The following is a 15,979-nucleotide window of genomic DNA, read 5'->3' as shown; positions in this document are numbered from 1 at the left end:
TTACACTTTTTTTCAAGAATTATTATTAAAACCTACATTGCATCTCACTTCTGAAAATAAATTGTTCGATTTTTTCAGAAGAGAGAGAGAAAGGTTTAGCCAGCTCCTTATGAAACAGGTGGAAAATGGAAATGATTTTTCATAACTTGAGAAAACATACGTTACTTCTAACCAAAAATTCGAAACCAATCAGTTGATTTGGATTAATCGAAAAGCACACAAAGAAAAGACCTACCAGAGGCAGAGCAGACGCATAAAAAATTCAATGTTCCCTCGCTAAATTATTCCCAATAATCGTATCGTTTTCCATATTTTGAAACAACGACGACGACACGACGACTGTCGAACATGATGCCGATTTCAGATTTCGTGTATTAATATTAAATAACGAAGAAAAAATGATCCCATTGATCGGGGGTTACACATACGTAAGGTCTCGAGGGAGCGTTCACACACGTAGGTCTACTCGTACATACGGAATATGACATTACGTAAAATAAGTAAGTATAAAACGCAAAAAATCGTTTAATTTTTCACACTATTTGGATGCTAAGTAGGTAAATATGAGTAAGCAAATACTGCTAGGTTTCTTTTTCGAGTAGGTACTTGGTTATTTATGCATCGCGTTTCTTTTTTTTCCTTTCTAAAAAGAACGCAATTTTTTATGATTTATTATTCACGTAAAGGCAACTAAGCAAAGTAATAAAACAATTTTCAACTTAATCGATAATATCGTAATTGCAAAGGATAAAGGAATAATAATTTTTGACGAAAAATGTCTACGTAGATTGGAGTAGATATGTTAGTATAGGACGTAGTTACAACTACAATGCTTACATACATTTGAAATTTCATTTTCGTTTCAAGTTCAAATAGGTAAGCGACTATGTAAGATATTTTGCACGCAATCCTTTTCAATATATTAAGGAGAGAGGGTGAGAAGTGGGTGTAAAATTTATTCGCAGATTATGGGTAAGTATTTTTTTAACGCAAGAAAATCACGACTGAGTAAATATAAGGCATGCATGACATTGTTTGAAAAATTCAGTTTAGGAAAATTTTCAAAGAATATATAAATGGCTTTTTCACGAAAAAAATAGGTATGAAAATTTACGATATTTTCAAAATCTAAAGGACTGTTTCTACCTAGTTCAAATAATTCGAGTAATTTTAAATTTTAAAAAATTCGATAATATTTTATAAAAGCACAACACTCTTCGTCACACCATTCAAAACTAAAAATAAGTTAAACATGTTTTTTCTACAAATAACCAACTCACCTTACTTACACTTTTTCAGATCACTTTCACTTTAAACAATTTACTTACTACACAAATTTAATCGACCATTTAAATCAATTGATCCGAACAGAATATTTATCCGCGAAACGAAATGTTTTTTTAAGAGCAAGGTCCATTTACAGCATCCCTTATTTTAACCACGCCTATTCACCAATCAACTTCGCGGATGAAAATCAATTCTCCGAATTTGAACCGTCTCTGGAAGGTGATTCGTTGTGCAGGTTCAGACTTCAAAGGGGTGAAGGGTTCTTCTATGCAATGTATAGATGAGGCCATTGAAACCAAAGTGAAATAACAATAATTTTTCGTTTTTCATGAAAATTTATGTGTAGATAAGTTTATGGTACATATTAGATGTGGATTTTGGGACAGCGTTTGCTTTTTATTTTTATTTCATTCATTTAATTGGGCAGTTAATTAATATCTATTCGAATTGAAAAGCAACAGAACTGAATTTTTCAAACTCGAGCTACATCAAAAATGATACCTAATGCGTATTTGAATATGATAACAAATAGAAAAATTCACATAAATACGACTAAACTGTTGATTCCTCTGCGAGAAATTAATTTCGAAAGTTAATTAATCGAGTTTTCAGCAGATATACTTAAGTATAAAAAAATAATAAAACCTGTCGTAAAAGTTACTCAAAAACACAGAAAAATTTTGTGAAACAAATTGAAAATAATTCAAAGTGATTATCTATAAAATATTCAAAAGCATGATTTGATCAACCTAAGATAAATATTGCCTGATCAAGATGGAGAAAATGTTTTTAAACCTCTCTACATATACTTCCATTAGTAAATTTTTGGTAAGAAAACTCTGCAGTCCTTATTGTAAATACATTATACTATCATAAAGTTAATGAAAATTCCAACAATTTAATTGCATTTTATTAGCAATATTTATACACATCTGCACCTACTTAATTTTTTGAAAACTATTTTTTTTTTTAAATTGATTGCAAGAATATTATAGTTTATGAAAAGACGAATTTTCAGTGTTTTTTTTTTTTTTTTTGACAAGAATACTTTATCTCGTACGTAGATATTACGTAGGTACCTATTTAATTTTTCAACTTGGAAACTTAGTATCAAGTATCATTTAAATTGAAAATTCTATTCAACATATTTTATTAAGAAAATAACTTGAAAAATCAAAAGAAACCATACCTATACTTGAGGATGGTTGTAATTAAACCACAATTTGATTTATATAGCAACACAAATTAATCTCCACACCTTCTAGAGGAATTTAAAAACGTAGCCCACATAGGTAATTTTCGAAAGTTTGTACCAAAGTTTACATGTGGAAGCTGCTTGATTTATACTGTTGGTGTTTCTACCCAAAATTTTTCAACAAGTTCGGAGATAGGTATTTCCAATTTCGCTGAAAAACATGATTAATCAAATGTGCCTAACAGAATTGCGAATTTCACAAGAATTGTGTCATAAAGCTTGAAATTAAGTATGTGTGAATGTGAATGTTTAAATAAAACAGGGCCGTATGGGGGGGGGGGGGATGAAAATGAAAATTAAGTACCTACTTATGTTGAAAACAAAATTTCAGGAAGCTGAAAATGAAAACCGCTGCAACCTCCCCTTCCTCCCCAAAAACAACAACATACTTTTAAATTCGAATTCAGAGTTAGCTGGCTCTGAAAATCGGAAAAAAGAAACAAAAAATGACGTGGAAACGAAATTTTGGGAAAATCAAAAACGAAAACTGAAAAACATAGTTTATATAAACAACCATGCCTGAAAGTCTAACCAAAAATGAAAATGAAAAATTCTACACCTAACATCAAAATCAAGAAAAAAAATTGCAACGCCTTTGATCTTCCAAAGCATTTATCAAATCCGTCGCTAAAGTCAAAGTCTCTGCCAAAGCCCACCGAAACATAAGAACGAACAAAACTTGATGAAATATTTCAAAATTTTGAATAAAATCTAGCAAAATTATTAAATATGTATTTGGTGGCAATTGATTATGGGGGTCGACTTTAGAATGTACCTACTTACGCGACGTTTTGAGTAATTTGTCGCGAAAAATTAACGAGTTTGGAGTTTTTTTTCAAAACTTTAGATTTTTCAATTTGCTAAAAAATACAGTAGGTATAAGTAATACACTTTGGAAAAATTTGAAATTGTTGGTAAATCGGCCCGAAAATGATGGAAATCGGCTCGAGGGGTCGACTTTGGGGGACAGACGAAGTTTTGAGTAATTTGTTGCAAAAGTTGACGATTTTGGATTTTTTTTACATTTGAGGTTCTTAACTCGTAAATACCCTGAAACTACTCACAACGCCTTCTGAAGCGATTTTAAATTGCTGTAGAAAAGTCGATTTTGGCTGCAGGTTTCAGATCAACTCCAAAATGGTGGCAATCAATTCAGAAGGTCGACTTCATGTATGTATATGTTGGGTACCAAGTCCGAAATTGTACAATTCGGGGTTGGTACAGCAAATTTTGTACCATCTCCGAAGTGTCCGGACCAAGCGTGAATATTACTTTTTCATCGGGCTTGGTTCGTACCATGCCCGGAGGGTCCGGACAAAGTGTTCGACTTGGTACAAATTGTGTTGTGCAAAGTTCGAAATATAGTTTTACAATGAATGAATTCGAATTAGAGGGGTTATCCATATTTGAGTGGATTCGTGGGAAGACGCTTCGATGGAGGTTTTTGACCAGACTGTGTATTTTGGTGGAAAAATTCAAATTATTGCAAATTATCTGTAGGCAGCAGGAAGTGAAATTTGTTTGAAATTGCTGCGTCTTCACCAACGCAGTCCCCCCAATTACGCGAATCGGTTAGTAAAGTATTACCATTTTTTGGGCCATTCTGGAGCCTTCAGCGTGATTTTCTACTCAATGTAAAAGGCGAGTAAATTAATTTGAGAGCCTTAAAATCAACTTGTGGCTTATTTTCGACCTGTTTAAAGGGCTTATCCGCATTTGAGCCCATTTCCAGGGCACGTCGACTGTTTTTTTTCACAAAGTATATTTTAAAAGGAAAAAATTTTTTAAAAAATCAAAAATCTCTGTTCGTAGGAAATTGTTGAAATTTGCATGAATCAATATAAATCTTGTCAACCCCTCCCCCTCCTATTCAAATTTTACCAATTACAGCTATTCTAAGCCCCCAATGCAAATTTCAATTTCTTGAGAAGGTGTGGAAATTAATTTAAAAACAAATTGTAAGTATCTTATTTTTGACCCATAATTATAACGAATTCATCCACAGACAGAAATCTTGAGTGCCTTTTTTTGTCGAAATATTTTAGAAGGAAAAAAATTTTCAACATCAAAAATTTTTTGTTCGAGGGGAAATTTTTGAAATTTGTATGAATGGACGAATGGTAATATTATTACAACTAATGTAATTCGAATTCATTCATTATAAAACTATAATTCGAACTTAGCACAACGCAAATTGTACCAAGTCGAACACTTTGTCCGGACCCTCCGGGCATGGTACGAACCAAGCCCGATGAAAAAGTAATATTCACGCTTGGTCCGGACACTTCGGAGATGGTACAAAATTGGCTGTACCAACCCCGAATTGTACAATTTCGGACTTGGTACCCAACAATCATCAAGTTCCAAAAGCTCAAAGCTTCCACGTTTATCGAGCGACAAAATTTTTTTTCTACATTTTTTAAAACTCATTATCTAGAAAACGGTTGAACCAATTTTGATCAAATTTGAAATCTCACTAGGCCTGCACGATTCCTACAAAGTACTAATACGACCCTAAATTTTTGATGAATCATTCATGAACGAATTGATCAGTTTTTTGAAATAACCATTCGCCGAACGCTAATGAATTGATCAATTCTTCAATTTATGAATCAATTCGTTTGCGAACGAGACACTTATACGAATCGATTCGTTCGCGAATGGTTCACAAAAAATAATTCAATTCGTTCGCGAATGTTTCACAAAAAATAATTCAATCCATTTGTGAATGATTCACCAAAACTTGAGCAAATGAATTGATTCGCTCGCAAATGAGTCACTAATACAAATCGAATCTTTCGCGAACGAGTCACTTGTACGAATCGATTCGTTCGCGAATGATTTAGTAACTATTGATCAACTCGTTTGCGAATGATTCACCTACAAATCAATCGAATGATTCACCAAGAAATCATCAATTTATTTACTCAATCGCCAATTGTTTCGTAAATGATTCGATTCGATTGTAAACAGATCAGTTGCGGTACAAATGTTTCAAAAAAAGTGAATCAATTCGTTCATAAAAAATTTTCATTTAAAGAAAAGTCAGTAGTTTTTGTGTTGAAAATACTAAAAAAAAAAGAAAAAAAAAGAAAAACAGCAGTTATGCAGCTTTGTACGTATATCAATTTTTTCAAAGGGGGTAAGCTGAATGAAAAAAATATTTGTGGATATTTTTTCTTACGTGTTATAGTAGCCTACTCCAGGAATGTGATATTTTCAGCTGGACCAGAAGGGGTTTTTCAAATAAGAACTTTTACCTCAAAAATACCAAAAATATCAAGTTTTTTTGTGATGAGGGGTAGAAATTAAAATATTTATGAAAAAAATGAAATCAACGATTTTTATACTTACTCAAAAATGTTCATTTTTCGACATAAACTTATAAAGTTTTGAAAAAAGTAAAATTTGCATGTTTTACAGGATTTTGAAATTGGCAGTTCTTTTTTTTTTACTATTTTGAGATACCTCGATACATTTATTCTACAGACAAGAAAAATATTTAATGGCAAAGTGTTTGAAATCCCAGAAAATACCCACATTCATTCACAATAAAATTTTGAGACTTTTCTATTTTGAAGATTTTTCGAATTTTGGCCGCCACCTCGGCATTTTGGACCACTGTGCGAATTCCTACTGATCAACAATAAAATTTTTGCAACTTTTCTGCCTCTATCACGTGCCTTTTCAATAATTTCCCTCGCCACCAGTGGAATCCAATTCAAGCCCAATGATCCCCAAAATAACAGCTGAGCTACAATCAAATTCGGAATTAGGTACAAAAAAAAATCATCAAATATTCCAATTATCGAAATAATTTCAATAACGACTTCCCAATCAGCTCAACACGAAACGCACTCACATAATGAGAAACTTTCCTCATCAAACTTTCATTATAGTCCATCAAAGGAAAGAACAACTCGAACTTCTCTCATCAGAAATTTTTGTCATCGTTTAACAATCGGGTTCGCGTGTTAAGAGGATGTTTATACGCAAAATTGCGTAGGTACAAATGCCATATATTCGTACATATATAGACAAACATACCTACCTGTAATATACAAAAGCTTCGCGACAAAATCTTCCAAGTACCTACACGTACGTACGTGCGTCACTTAAGCTATGACTTTTCTTTTCCAAGCTTAAGAATCCAGAAATATTCTCAACAACGAGTATTTCCATAGAAACTCCCCATTGTTTACCATACAAGTCTTCTGATTAAAACACAATTCGCTGTGTTTTGCTTGCATTTTGACGGCGGTGTGGCGGCGAAAATGAAAATACCTTCGAGGAAGTGTTTTGCATGGCTCTAAATTTTACAGCTAATCAGGTATGTTTTTTTTTATTTTTATTTTTTTATTATTTTATATAAATAAGTAGGTACGTATAAAACGCATGAGCAAGATGTGGATATTTTCTATTGATTGCAATAAGAAGAGTACAGGATGAAGTTTGAATTTGCTAACACAATTTCAGATTTGCCGGTATAGTTTGTAGTGTGTCTATTTACTCTTATAGAATTGAGTCAATCGAATGCAATGATGCGAAACATTGTACGATATTTTCGAGTAAAAACAAACGTATGAAGTAACAAGCGTATCGGTAATGTATAAAAAAATAAAAAAAGGGACGCAGGTTGTTGGTGAAACAATAAGAGGCAAGTGTCATCTCGAGGGAATTGTATTAGCCCTTGAAATGGAAAATTGCCATCCCTCTATTTTACAGCCATTAATCACCGTATAACTATGGCACGTTTAAATTACAATTTAATCCTTTATATAATGATTCTTGTTTTAATAGTCCTTCCTTTGCTTACATACGTACAGATATTATATTTCTCAATAGTTCTATATAGGCTCGTGTTTACTTTTGGTTTTTGGTTTTAATTCTATATTGTGCGCATGCGAACTTGCATAATAAGTACAAATAAAAGGGTGACTCGGAAAGGATGACAGGTGAATCTTCTAATAGCTACACAAGTACATATTGAAATTCTTCAATTCGTACAAAAGAGAACAACGTCCGCATGTTTTTTTTTCAATTTCCTGCGAATTAATAGGAGAAAAACCACCAAAGAAGAAAAAAAATTAAAACGAACCGAATCCTATAACCACGCCTTATTGATATTAAAAAAACAACCTAAAGTCTAAACCGAGCACTGCTTTAATAAAATTTTGGTTTCGGACTCCCGAGTGTATTGAATGAAGGGGTGTGAAAAGTTGTACATTAACGTCTATGCTAATACGCCCAGTTCGTCGACTACAAAAAAAAAAAAAAAAGAATATGTAAGAGTCGTCGGTCGGTCGTCGCGGCGTACGTAAAACTCATCCCTCAATACCAAAACCGTATCCCCTTCTGATATCGTATAGTCTCTAACACTTGTCAACCAAAAAACTCTGTCATCATTTTAATGCCTATATAACGGGGGCTGGGTGCGTTGACTTATTGTTATTAGCAGCCGGGTAATTGTTTGTAAACACAAGGCTTACATTAACAATTTACTTCCCTCCAACAAGAATACTTTTAGACTTTTTTTCGCCTTTAATCCGCGCCTAGATGCCTAGATCAGCATTTTTTACCGTCCTTTTAATTGGCCTCTTATGCAAATGATACGGTGATAAATTTTACGATCACCTGTTTTTATAAGCGAGCTTAATATTATGCGTGTATAAAAAAACATGCGGTATTGTACGCTATTGTAAAGTTAAATATTATATGTAGTATATACCTACTAGAGACAGAGAGGGAAGATTGCAGGTTTTGTATTTAAATAATCGCGATGTTTGTTTTTATATTTTTTTTAATGATCGGTTCCAGTACGAGAAAGCATTTAGTCCGAGTAAATTATGTAATTGGGGAGCAGCCAAGCCATCTGTAGCGCCCAAGAAACATAACGATGTGACTAAAATCATAGCCGATGATAGAGGTCATCTTTTGCCAGGACTGAGGAAATTCACCAAAAATCCTTGGTCTGGGTTGTTCCAAGGAACGTATCACTTACCAAGGAGAATTACAAGGAAAACAGGTATTTGAAGCTTTTTATGGTACCTAAATAATGTCCCCCCCTCCCTTTCAAAAAAATTATTAAATACAGCTGACGAGGGAACCTCTTGAGGATGTCACACTCCGATTTGAACAGGACCGCGATTTTTGGAAAGAACATAGTCTTAAACTCCCAAAACCAAATTTTCAGCTGCCCAAGTTCATTTTTCGATTTTTGGCGAATTTTTGAAAAATAATTCAAAATTGGCTGTTTTTGGTGATTTATGCTTTTTTTTAAAAGTACGTACTTGATCAGTAAAAATGGTCAAAATAAGTCCCAAAACTAAGATTAATTACCCAAATCCAAATTTCACCATTTCCAGCCAGTCTGGAGCCTCCACCGCGATTTTTCAATTTCTCCAAAATTTTAAATTTGCTCCAGAAGGCGTGAATATGCGGTTGGGCAGCTAAAAATCGAGTTGTGTATTATACTCGACCTGTTTAACGAGTTTATCTACTTTTGAGCCGATTTTGGGTGTGACACCTCAAGAGTGGTTTTTTGACCAGCCTTTTTCAAAATTAAAAAATTCAAAAAATCAAAAGATAGGTAACCGTTTGTGAAGAAATTTTTAAAATTTGTACGAATCACTGTCTTTCTTCCAAAACTAACCCCCGAAGCGCAAATTCTACCATTTCCAGCCGTTTTGGAGCGAGAGTGACATGAAGCAAATTCAAAATTCTAAAGAAATTGAAAAATCGCGCTGGAGGCTCCAGAATGGCTGGAAATTGTAAATTTTTGATTTGGGGTATTAGTTACGGACAAGATACAGCGATTCGCGCAAATTTCAAAAATTTCCTCACAAACGGTGACATTTTGATTTTTTGGATTTTTTTAATTTTGAAAAATGCTTGTCAAAAAACCACTCTTGAGGTGTCACTCCCAAAATCGGCTCAAATGTAGATAAACTCGTTGAACAGGTCGAGTATAATACCTACACAGCTCGATTTTTAGCTGCCCAACTGCATATTCACGCCTTCTGGAGCAAATTCAAAATTCTGGAGAAATTGAAAAATCGCGCTGGAGGCTCCAGAATGGCTGGAAATGGTGAAATTTGGATTTCGGGGGTTTGTTTTGGACAAAATACAGCGATTCGCGCAAATTTCAAAAATTTCCTCACAAACGGTTATATGTATTTTGATTTTTTGGATTTTTTAATTTTGAAAAAAGCTGGTCAAAAATTCACTCTTGAGGTGTCACTCCCAAAATCGGCTCAAATGTAGATAAACTCGTTGAACAGGTCGAGTATAATACCTACACAGCTCGATTTTTAGCTGCCCAACTGCATATTCACGCCTTCTGGAGCAAATTCAAAATTCTGGAGAAATTGAAAATTCTGGAGAAATTGAAAAATCGCGCTGGAGGCTCCAGAATGGCTGGAAATGGTGAAATTTGGATTTGGGTAATTAATATTAGTTTTGGGACTTATTTTGGCCATTTTTATTGATCAAGTACGTACTATTAAAAAAGCATAAATCGCCAAAAACCGTTAATTTTGAATTTTAAAAAATTCGCCAAAAATCGAAAAATGTACTTGGGCAGTTGAAAACTTGGTTTTGGGGGTTTTAGACTATGCTCTTTCCAAAAATCGCGGTCCCGTTCAAATCGGAGTGTGACACCTCAAGAGGTTTCTTTGTGAGTAACAATTTTGCTCAAAAAGTGAAAATTTTCACTTGAAGCATTTTCCCTCTATAACTCATAATTTTTCTTAGAAATGGATTTTTCGAAATCAAAAAATTAAAAAAAAAATCAAAATCATCATCACATATCAATCTTTAATCGGAACGAAACTCGGATAGGTAAGTCGAAAGAGGACCCCTACCCTCACCTAAACCCATTCTTCAACTTTTATAGCTGGTGTAGTCGATTTTCTTATTTTTGGGGAATTCTCAAAGTACATATTGTTTCAATATTGATTTTTTGAGTTTATTGAAAATAAAATTTAAAAATTCGTTCTAGGACTGAAATTACGAATCCGGCCAGTGATACGACAATTTTTTCAATTTAACGATCATACGGTAGCATTACCTGTAAAACAAAAGCTTCAAAAATTAAAATCAATTTCAACATCACCACCTAAAATTGAGAGATGGAGGCAGGGGTTTTCTTTCATACTATCCAAGGTTCGTTTCAAACAAAGATTTCGATGTTAGATATAAGAGGGTTTTTTGCGAGTTGAACTTTCCTGAAAGAAAAAAAAATGCCCCATCGAAAAAAGTAAATTTCTTTCCACTTGTAACAAATTTTATGCTTCATAATTTTGTTTCTCCAAAAAATTATTTTTTGAAAGAGACCAGCAAAAGAACGAGAAAAAAGAAAATTATACAGTGTGCATCTTTTTCTACCTAGATGGCTTTGTTTTCATAATTGGAAAATTCAACTCCATTAAACAACCTCATGGGCTAACCTTTAAATAACGAAAATTCTAAGACTCACCATGCATGTTTTTGCAGCCGAAAAAATGGCCCGAGGAGATGTTCTATCAAGTTGGGAAAAACGATCGGCTCATATTCCAGTGATAGTGGATCCAGCGAAGATTCCAAAACAAAGCAGAAACCATTCTCCTGTGGATAAAGAAAATAAAGCTGTAGAAAATGATGTAAGTAGGTGAAAATACGAATAGGTATATTTCAATTGTGCCTAGAATTAGATAAAGGAGGAGAAAAGTTAATTAATGACTCTTTTTTGAGTATATTTTAATTCAAAAAATTAAATCCTAGAAAAAACACCTTAAAAACGGGAATTTGGAAGAAAGTTTTTCTAATTGTTACTTCCCCCCACCCACTTTCAAACGTTTTCACGTCTTGCTTAAATCTTGACTAATTTCGTTACAATAAGTTTTTGACTTTTTCACAGCTCTCTGCATCAAATCCAAGTACTTTTATTCAAAACAATAAATTGGGGAGGGGAATTAATTTTTATAAAAAAATTCAAGTTAGTTCTTGATCTTGGTATTTTTTTTCAGAATTGCTCCTCACACTTTCTACATCATCAACGATTTTCCCAGTAAATTTTATACAAAACAAAGGTCATTTTGGGTGAACACAAAAATTCGGCCTGAATTAATCAACGTGAGCACTTGAAAAAAAAAAAAAATTCGATTTCTTTTGAGTACAGAATACTTAATTTGAAAATTGAATGCTTCAATTTTTAACAAAAAAAGGTCTGAAATATAGAGAAAAGATTTTGTCAAGACTTTACTCATAAAAAATGCATCATCTTTAACAATTTGTAAAAAAAAATTATAATTAAGAAATGATGAACTTGAAATTTTAACTTAATTTTATTCAAATCGAAGTTTATTCATACTTACTATTTTTGATAGCATTTTGAGACGATTGATTTTTATGAAATTCCCCATTCATATGACAACATTTCAAAAAATTTTCAGGCTCATTCATCAACTTTTACGATTTTTGCCAAACATGAAAGCCAATCTGATAAAATAAAAACAAAAGCAGAAAGGTAAATTTTTGGATAAAATTGAATAAGATTTGATGATTGAAAATTATGTACCTACTTAGTAAAAGCAAATCAAGTTTGAGTCCGAGGAAGTTTTCAAAAAATAAAATTGAATGATTTTACATTGTTTTATTCCAAGACTTTTAGCATAGGTAGGTACTAAAGTTCTAGATTAGGGAAGTATACGCATACGCCATTTTGGTTCGACACAACGGATGTAAACAACATTAGAACGTATGTACGCATACAATCTTACGTGTAAAAAATGCAATTTTTTCGATTGTTCGCGGGTTCGGGTGAATTTTTAAGTAGTTTCCAGCTAAAGACAATGAAATTTCCTATCGATTGATGTTAAATTTTTGTTATTTCGCGCAAAATTGACGATTTTCTGAATACTTATATTATCCGATTTTTTCATACTATATGTGTCAACTTTAAACTAAAAATACTCGAAATCTTCAGTGAACACACAGGTATTTTAATATAGCAAAATGTTCGTAATTTCTTCGTCTTTAAAATGAGTGTTTATCGAAAGCTCTACATGCAACCGTTCAAAAGTTGTAGAAGTTTAAAGTTGCGAAAACAATGCAAAAACCAACCGCGGATGGTAAGTATTGAACTTTGAACTAGAATTACTCAAAATTTTCAACGAACACATAGGTATATTAATACAGCAAAACGTTCGTTATTTTATCCTTTTTAAAATGGGTCTTTACCGAAAGCTCTACCTTCTACCGTTCAAAAATTCTTGAAGATCAGAGTTGCGGAAAATGTTCTACAATCAACACTAAGTGACTGATAACAGTGATAACACAATTTGAACACTTTCCGCAACTTTGATCTTCAAGAATTTTTGAACGGTAGAAGGTAGAGCTTTCGGTAAAGACCCATTTTAAAAAGGATAAAATAACGAACGTTTTGCTGTATTAATATACCTATGTGTTCGTTGAAAATTTTGAGTAATTCTAGTTCAAAGTTCAATACTTACCATCCGCGGTTGGTTTTTGCATTGTTTTCGCAACTTTAAACTTCTACAACTTTTGAACGGTTGCATGTAGAGCTTTCGATAAACACTCATTTTAAAGACGAAGAAATTACGAACATTTTGCTACATTAAAATACCTGTGTGTTCACTGAAGATTTCGAGTATTTTTAGTTTAAAGTTGACACATATAGTATGAAAAAATCGGATAATATAAGTATTCAGAAAATCGTCAATTTTGCGCGAAATAACAAAAATTTAACATCAATCGATAGGAAATTTCATTGTCTTTAGCTGGAAACTACTTAAAAATTCACCCGAACCCGCGAACAATCGAAAAAATTGCATTTTTTACACGTAAGATTGTATGCGTACATACGTTCTAATGTTGTTTACATCCGTTGTGTCGAACCAAAATGGCGTATGCGTATACTTCCCTAATCTAGAACTTTAGTAGGTACATTATAATGAACTGAGGCTAGGTACTCATTTTTTTTTTTTAGACATATTATCTAAATTGTGATAATTTTATGCAAAAGCCGTTTATGACACATTTAATCAATATTTTGAGAAAAATCATATTTGAATTTCACTCATTTTCGACGCACATTCATCTCAAATCTCAATGATCAAACATCTATTTCAGCCTTGTTTTCCCTTAAAACGAATCTGTCCCTTCAATTTTCAAGATAAGCAACATATTTATCACAAGTTTTTTCAATTGTGCTCTGTTACATCCAAGTTTTCAGTTTTACCACTCACTTCCCAACACATCCTACACTTGTATACTTATTGCCTACATTTAAAATAAAAATAAATCTCATTTTCAGAATTCGCCTCGAAATACCTTATCTCCCGAAGAAGCTCATCCAGCCTGCCGTTCAGCTTCACCTAGCATCTGCTCGAATAAATCGAACACGGTTCTACACGACATTAAAAACTACCCCTTAGCCATACCCCAGGAACGCCAACAGAAAACGAATACTTACAACGCCGACGAACCCATCCTTAGTGACGTTTTCACCAATGAATTAGTCGCCAAAAATCTACGTCTCAGTAACCAAAAACATCACCGTTTACCCGACGCCGTTGATAACATCTTATACAACGCTTTACAAATGAAACGAGACTCAAATCCAGGCCTAGCTTTGGACGTAGATCCGTCATCATCGGCAATAGGCTGCAAAGTATTTCACTCTCCAGGACCAACTCAGTGCAGCAAACTGAAAGTATTCCGACCTAAAACCGCAGCTTCGCTAGGAAAAGAAATCAAACATTGCGAAGAAGAAAACAACAGACCAAAAACAACTTCCAGATTGAAAAAGAAATGCAAACCTTTATCCGAAATGGACTTAGCCATTTATTGGGATATTCCAGCTTCATCGGAATTGAAAAATTCCTCCAATACGGCTCCAGCTGTATTCGCTGTTGTACCCGCCGATGATTATAGAAAAGAAATAAACGACGCCGAAGTACCGTCTTTATACGGTAGTGATAATAGTTCCGAAGGTAAAGCGGCTGTATCCAAAAAACAAACCGCTCATACGAATCCTTCGGCTGTAATGGACGTGGTGAATGTTGAATCGAGTTCGTCACCTTGTCCTCGAATCAACGAACGAGATAAAAAAGATATCTCGCCACCGTCCAGCGAATTTAGTAAATTATCCAAGAGACATATCAGCACGCCGTCTTTACATTCGCAAAAATCTGACGAAAAAATCGAACCACTAGGTGCAGATAAACGACAAGATTCCGGTATCAAATCGATGAAATCATTGAGTCCACCAATCTGTTGGAACGGTAACCAAAAACGCAGCAAAAGTTCGCCCAATTTAGCCAACGTGGGTGTTCAAGTAGATGGCACTAAGTTCGGAAGGCCTTGCGTGGCCTGTGACTTGAAACGAGTCAAAAGCTCGAATAGAATAAACGTCGATAAAAGCGAAGAATACAAATGCGCTTTTAAAGCTGGAAAACTAAATAATTACAAAATAGATCAACAAGTCTTCGAAAGAATGCATAGATCGAAGAATCTTCGAGTGCCAAAACCCAAGGTTCCTTTCGCCAAGAAAAATTATTCCATTGGGACACTAGCTCCGCCGTTTTCCATCTGGCCCAAGACAGCAGGGCACGATTATCCGGATCACTGGAGACTGGCTTCTGTTTATCAACATTCGTATAAACCTTTGGAAGCACGCAAAGCTCCGTTAATCAAGACCGTGTTCCAGTAGTGATAAATAAGGCTGACTTTTTTTTGGTTCTCGTGTTCGAGATACACCGGCATCTTTCGCGAATAATATTAAAAAGCAACTTCGATTGGCTTATTTTGAAATGTTGTGCAATTTCAAGTGCAATAAATTATTGATAGTATTTTATGATTTCAGCACCGTGCGCATTTTCTTCATTTTTATTAGGGAATTTGAACGCACCTGATCATCGATACAAAAATCTGTCCCTGAAAACACATCATATAAAATGCTATGACATGTATTCGAATGTTCCACTGATTTTCGCGATTACTTTGAAAATTTCTTCGATCATTATGATTTCAAGAAGTAATTTTGAAATTACCTACGTTCTTCAACGTAACCAAAAATCACTATTCTGAACGACTTGAGGAATTCGACAACTGCTCGAAACGTAGAAGTGCCAACAGACGTCATTCCATCCGTATAAATCGCGAATATGAAGGCCTACGAGAAGTAAAAATTTGAAAAACTTGCAGTCAGTAGCAGGATGATTCAGTTTAGTTGAGCTAACTGTTGAATGGTAATTGAATTCGTCGAAATGTATGAAAAATCATACCTATCCTTAAAATATCCCGTAACCAAATTATTAAAAAAAAACGTAACACTTTCGGTTTCATTTCTAAACTACATTCAAATTCAGAATATTTCACCAGCCTTCGATTACCATCTGGTAGCTTGCTCAACCGAACTGATTCATCCTGCAAAAT

At 33.9% G+C, this 15,979-nt stretch overlaps 2 protein-coding genes across 3 annotated transcripts in view; one reads left to right on the top strand and one right to left on the bottom strand.

Moving 5' to 3' along the window:
- Positions 1-15,979, bottom strand: part of HLH4C (Helix loop helix protein 4C) — a 110,713-nt gene that overhangs the window by 5,763 nt on the left and 88,971 nt on the right. The gene's annotated exons all lie outside the window — the stretch shown is intronic.
- LOC135835407 (uncharacterized) lies at positions 11,022-15,406 on the top strand. Its single transcript, XM_065349645.1, has 2 exons — positions 11,022-11,181; positions 13,857-15,406. The coding sequence occupies exons 1-2, from the start codon at positions 11,044-11,046 to the stop codon at positions 15,252-15,254; spliced, it is 1,536 nt and encodes a 511-aa protein (XP_065205717.1). The 5' UTR covers positions 11,022-11,043; the 3' UTR covers positions 15,255-15,406.

Source organism: Planococcus citri, chromosome 2 (genome assembly GCF_950023065.1).
Source record: "Planococcus citri chromosome 2, ihPlaCitr1.1, whole genome shotgun sequence".
NCBI lineage: Eukaryota > Metazoa > Arthropoda > Insecta > Hemiptera > Pseudococcidae > Planococcus > Planococcus citri.
The sequence above is the reverse complement of the archived record's forward strand: the minus strand, read 5'-3'. Positions and strand labels throughout refer to the sequence as shown.

Coding starts and splice junctions, on each gene's coding strand:
- LOC135835407 (XM_065349645.1), top strand. CDS start 11,044: ATGGCCCGAGGAGATGTTCTATCAAGTTGGGAAAAACGATCGGCTCAT. Junction 11,182..13,856: donor ATAAAGCTGTAGAAAATGAT/GTAAGTAGGTGA, acceptor TCTCATTTTCAG/AATTCGCCTCGAAATACCTT.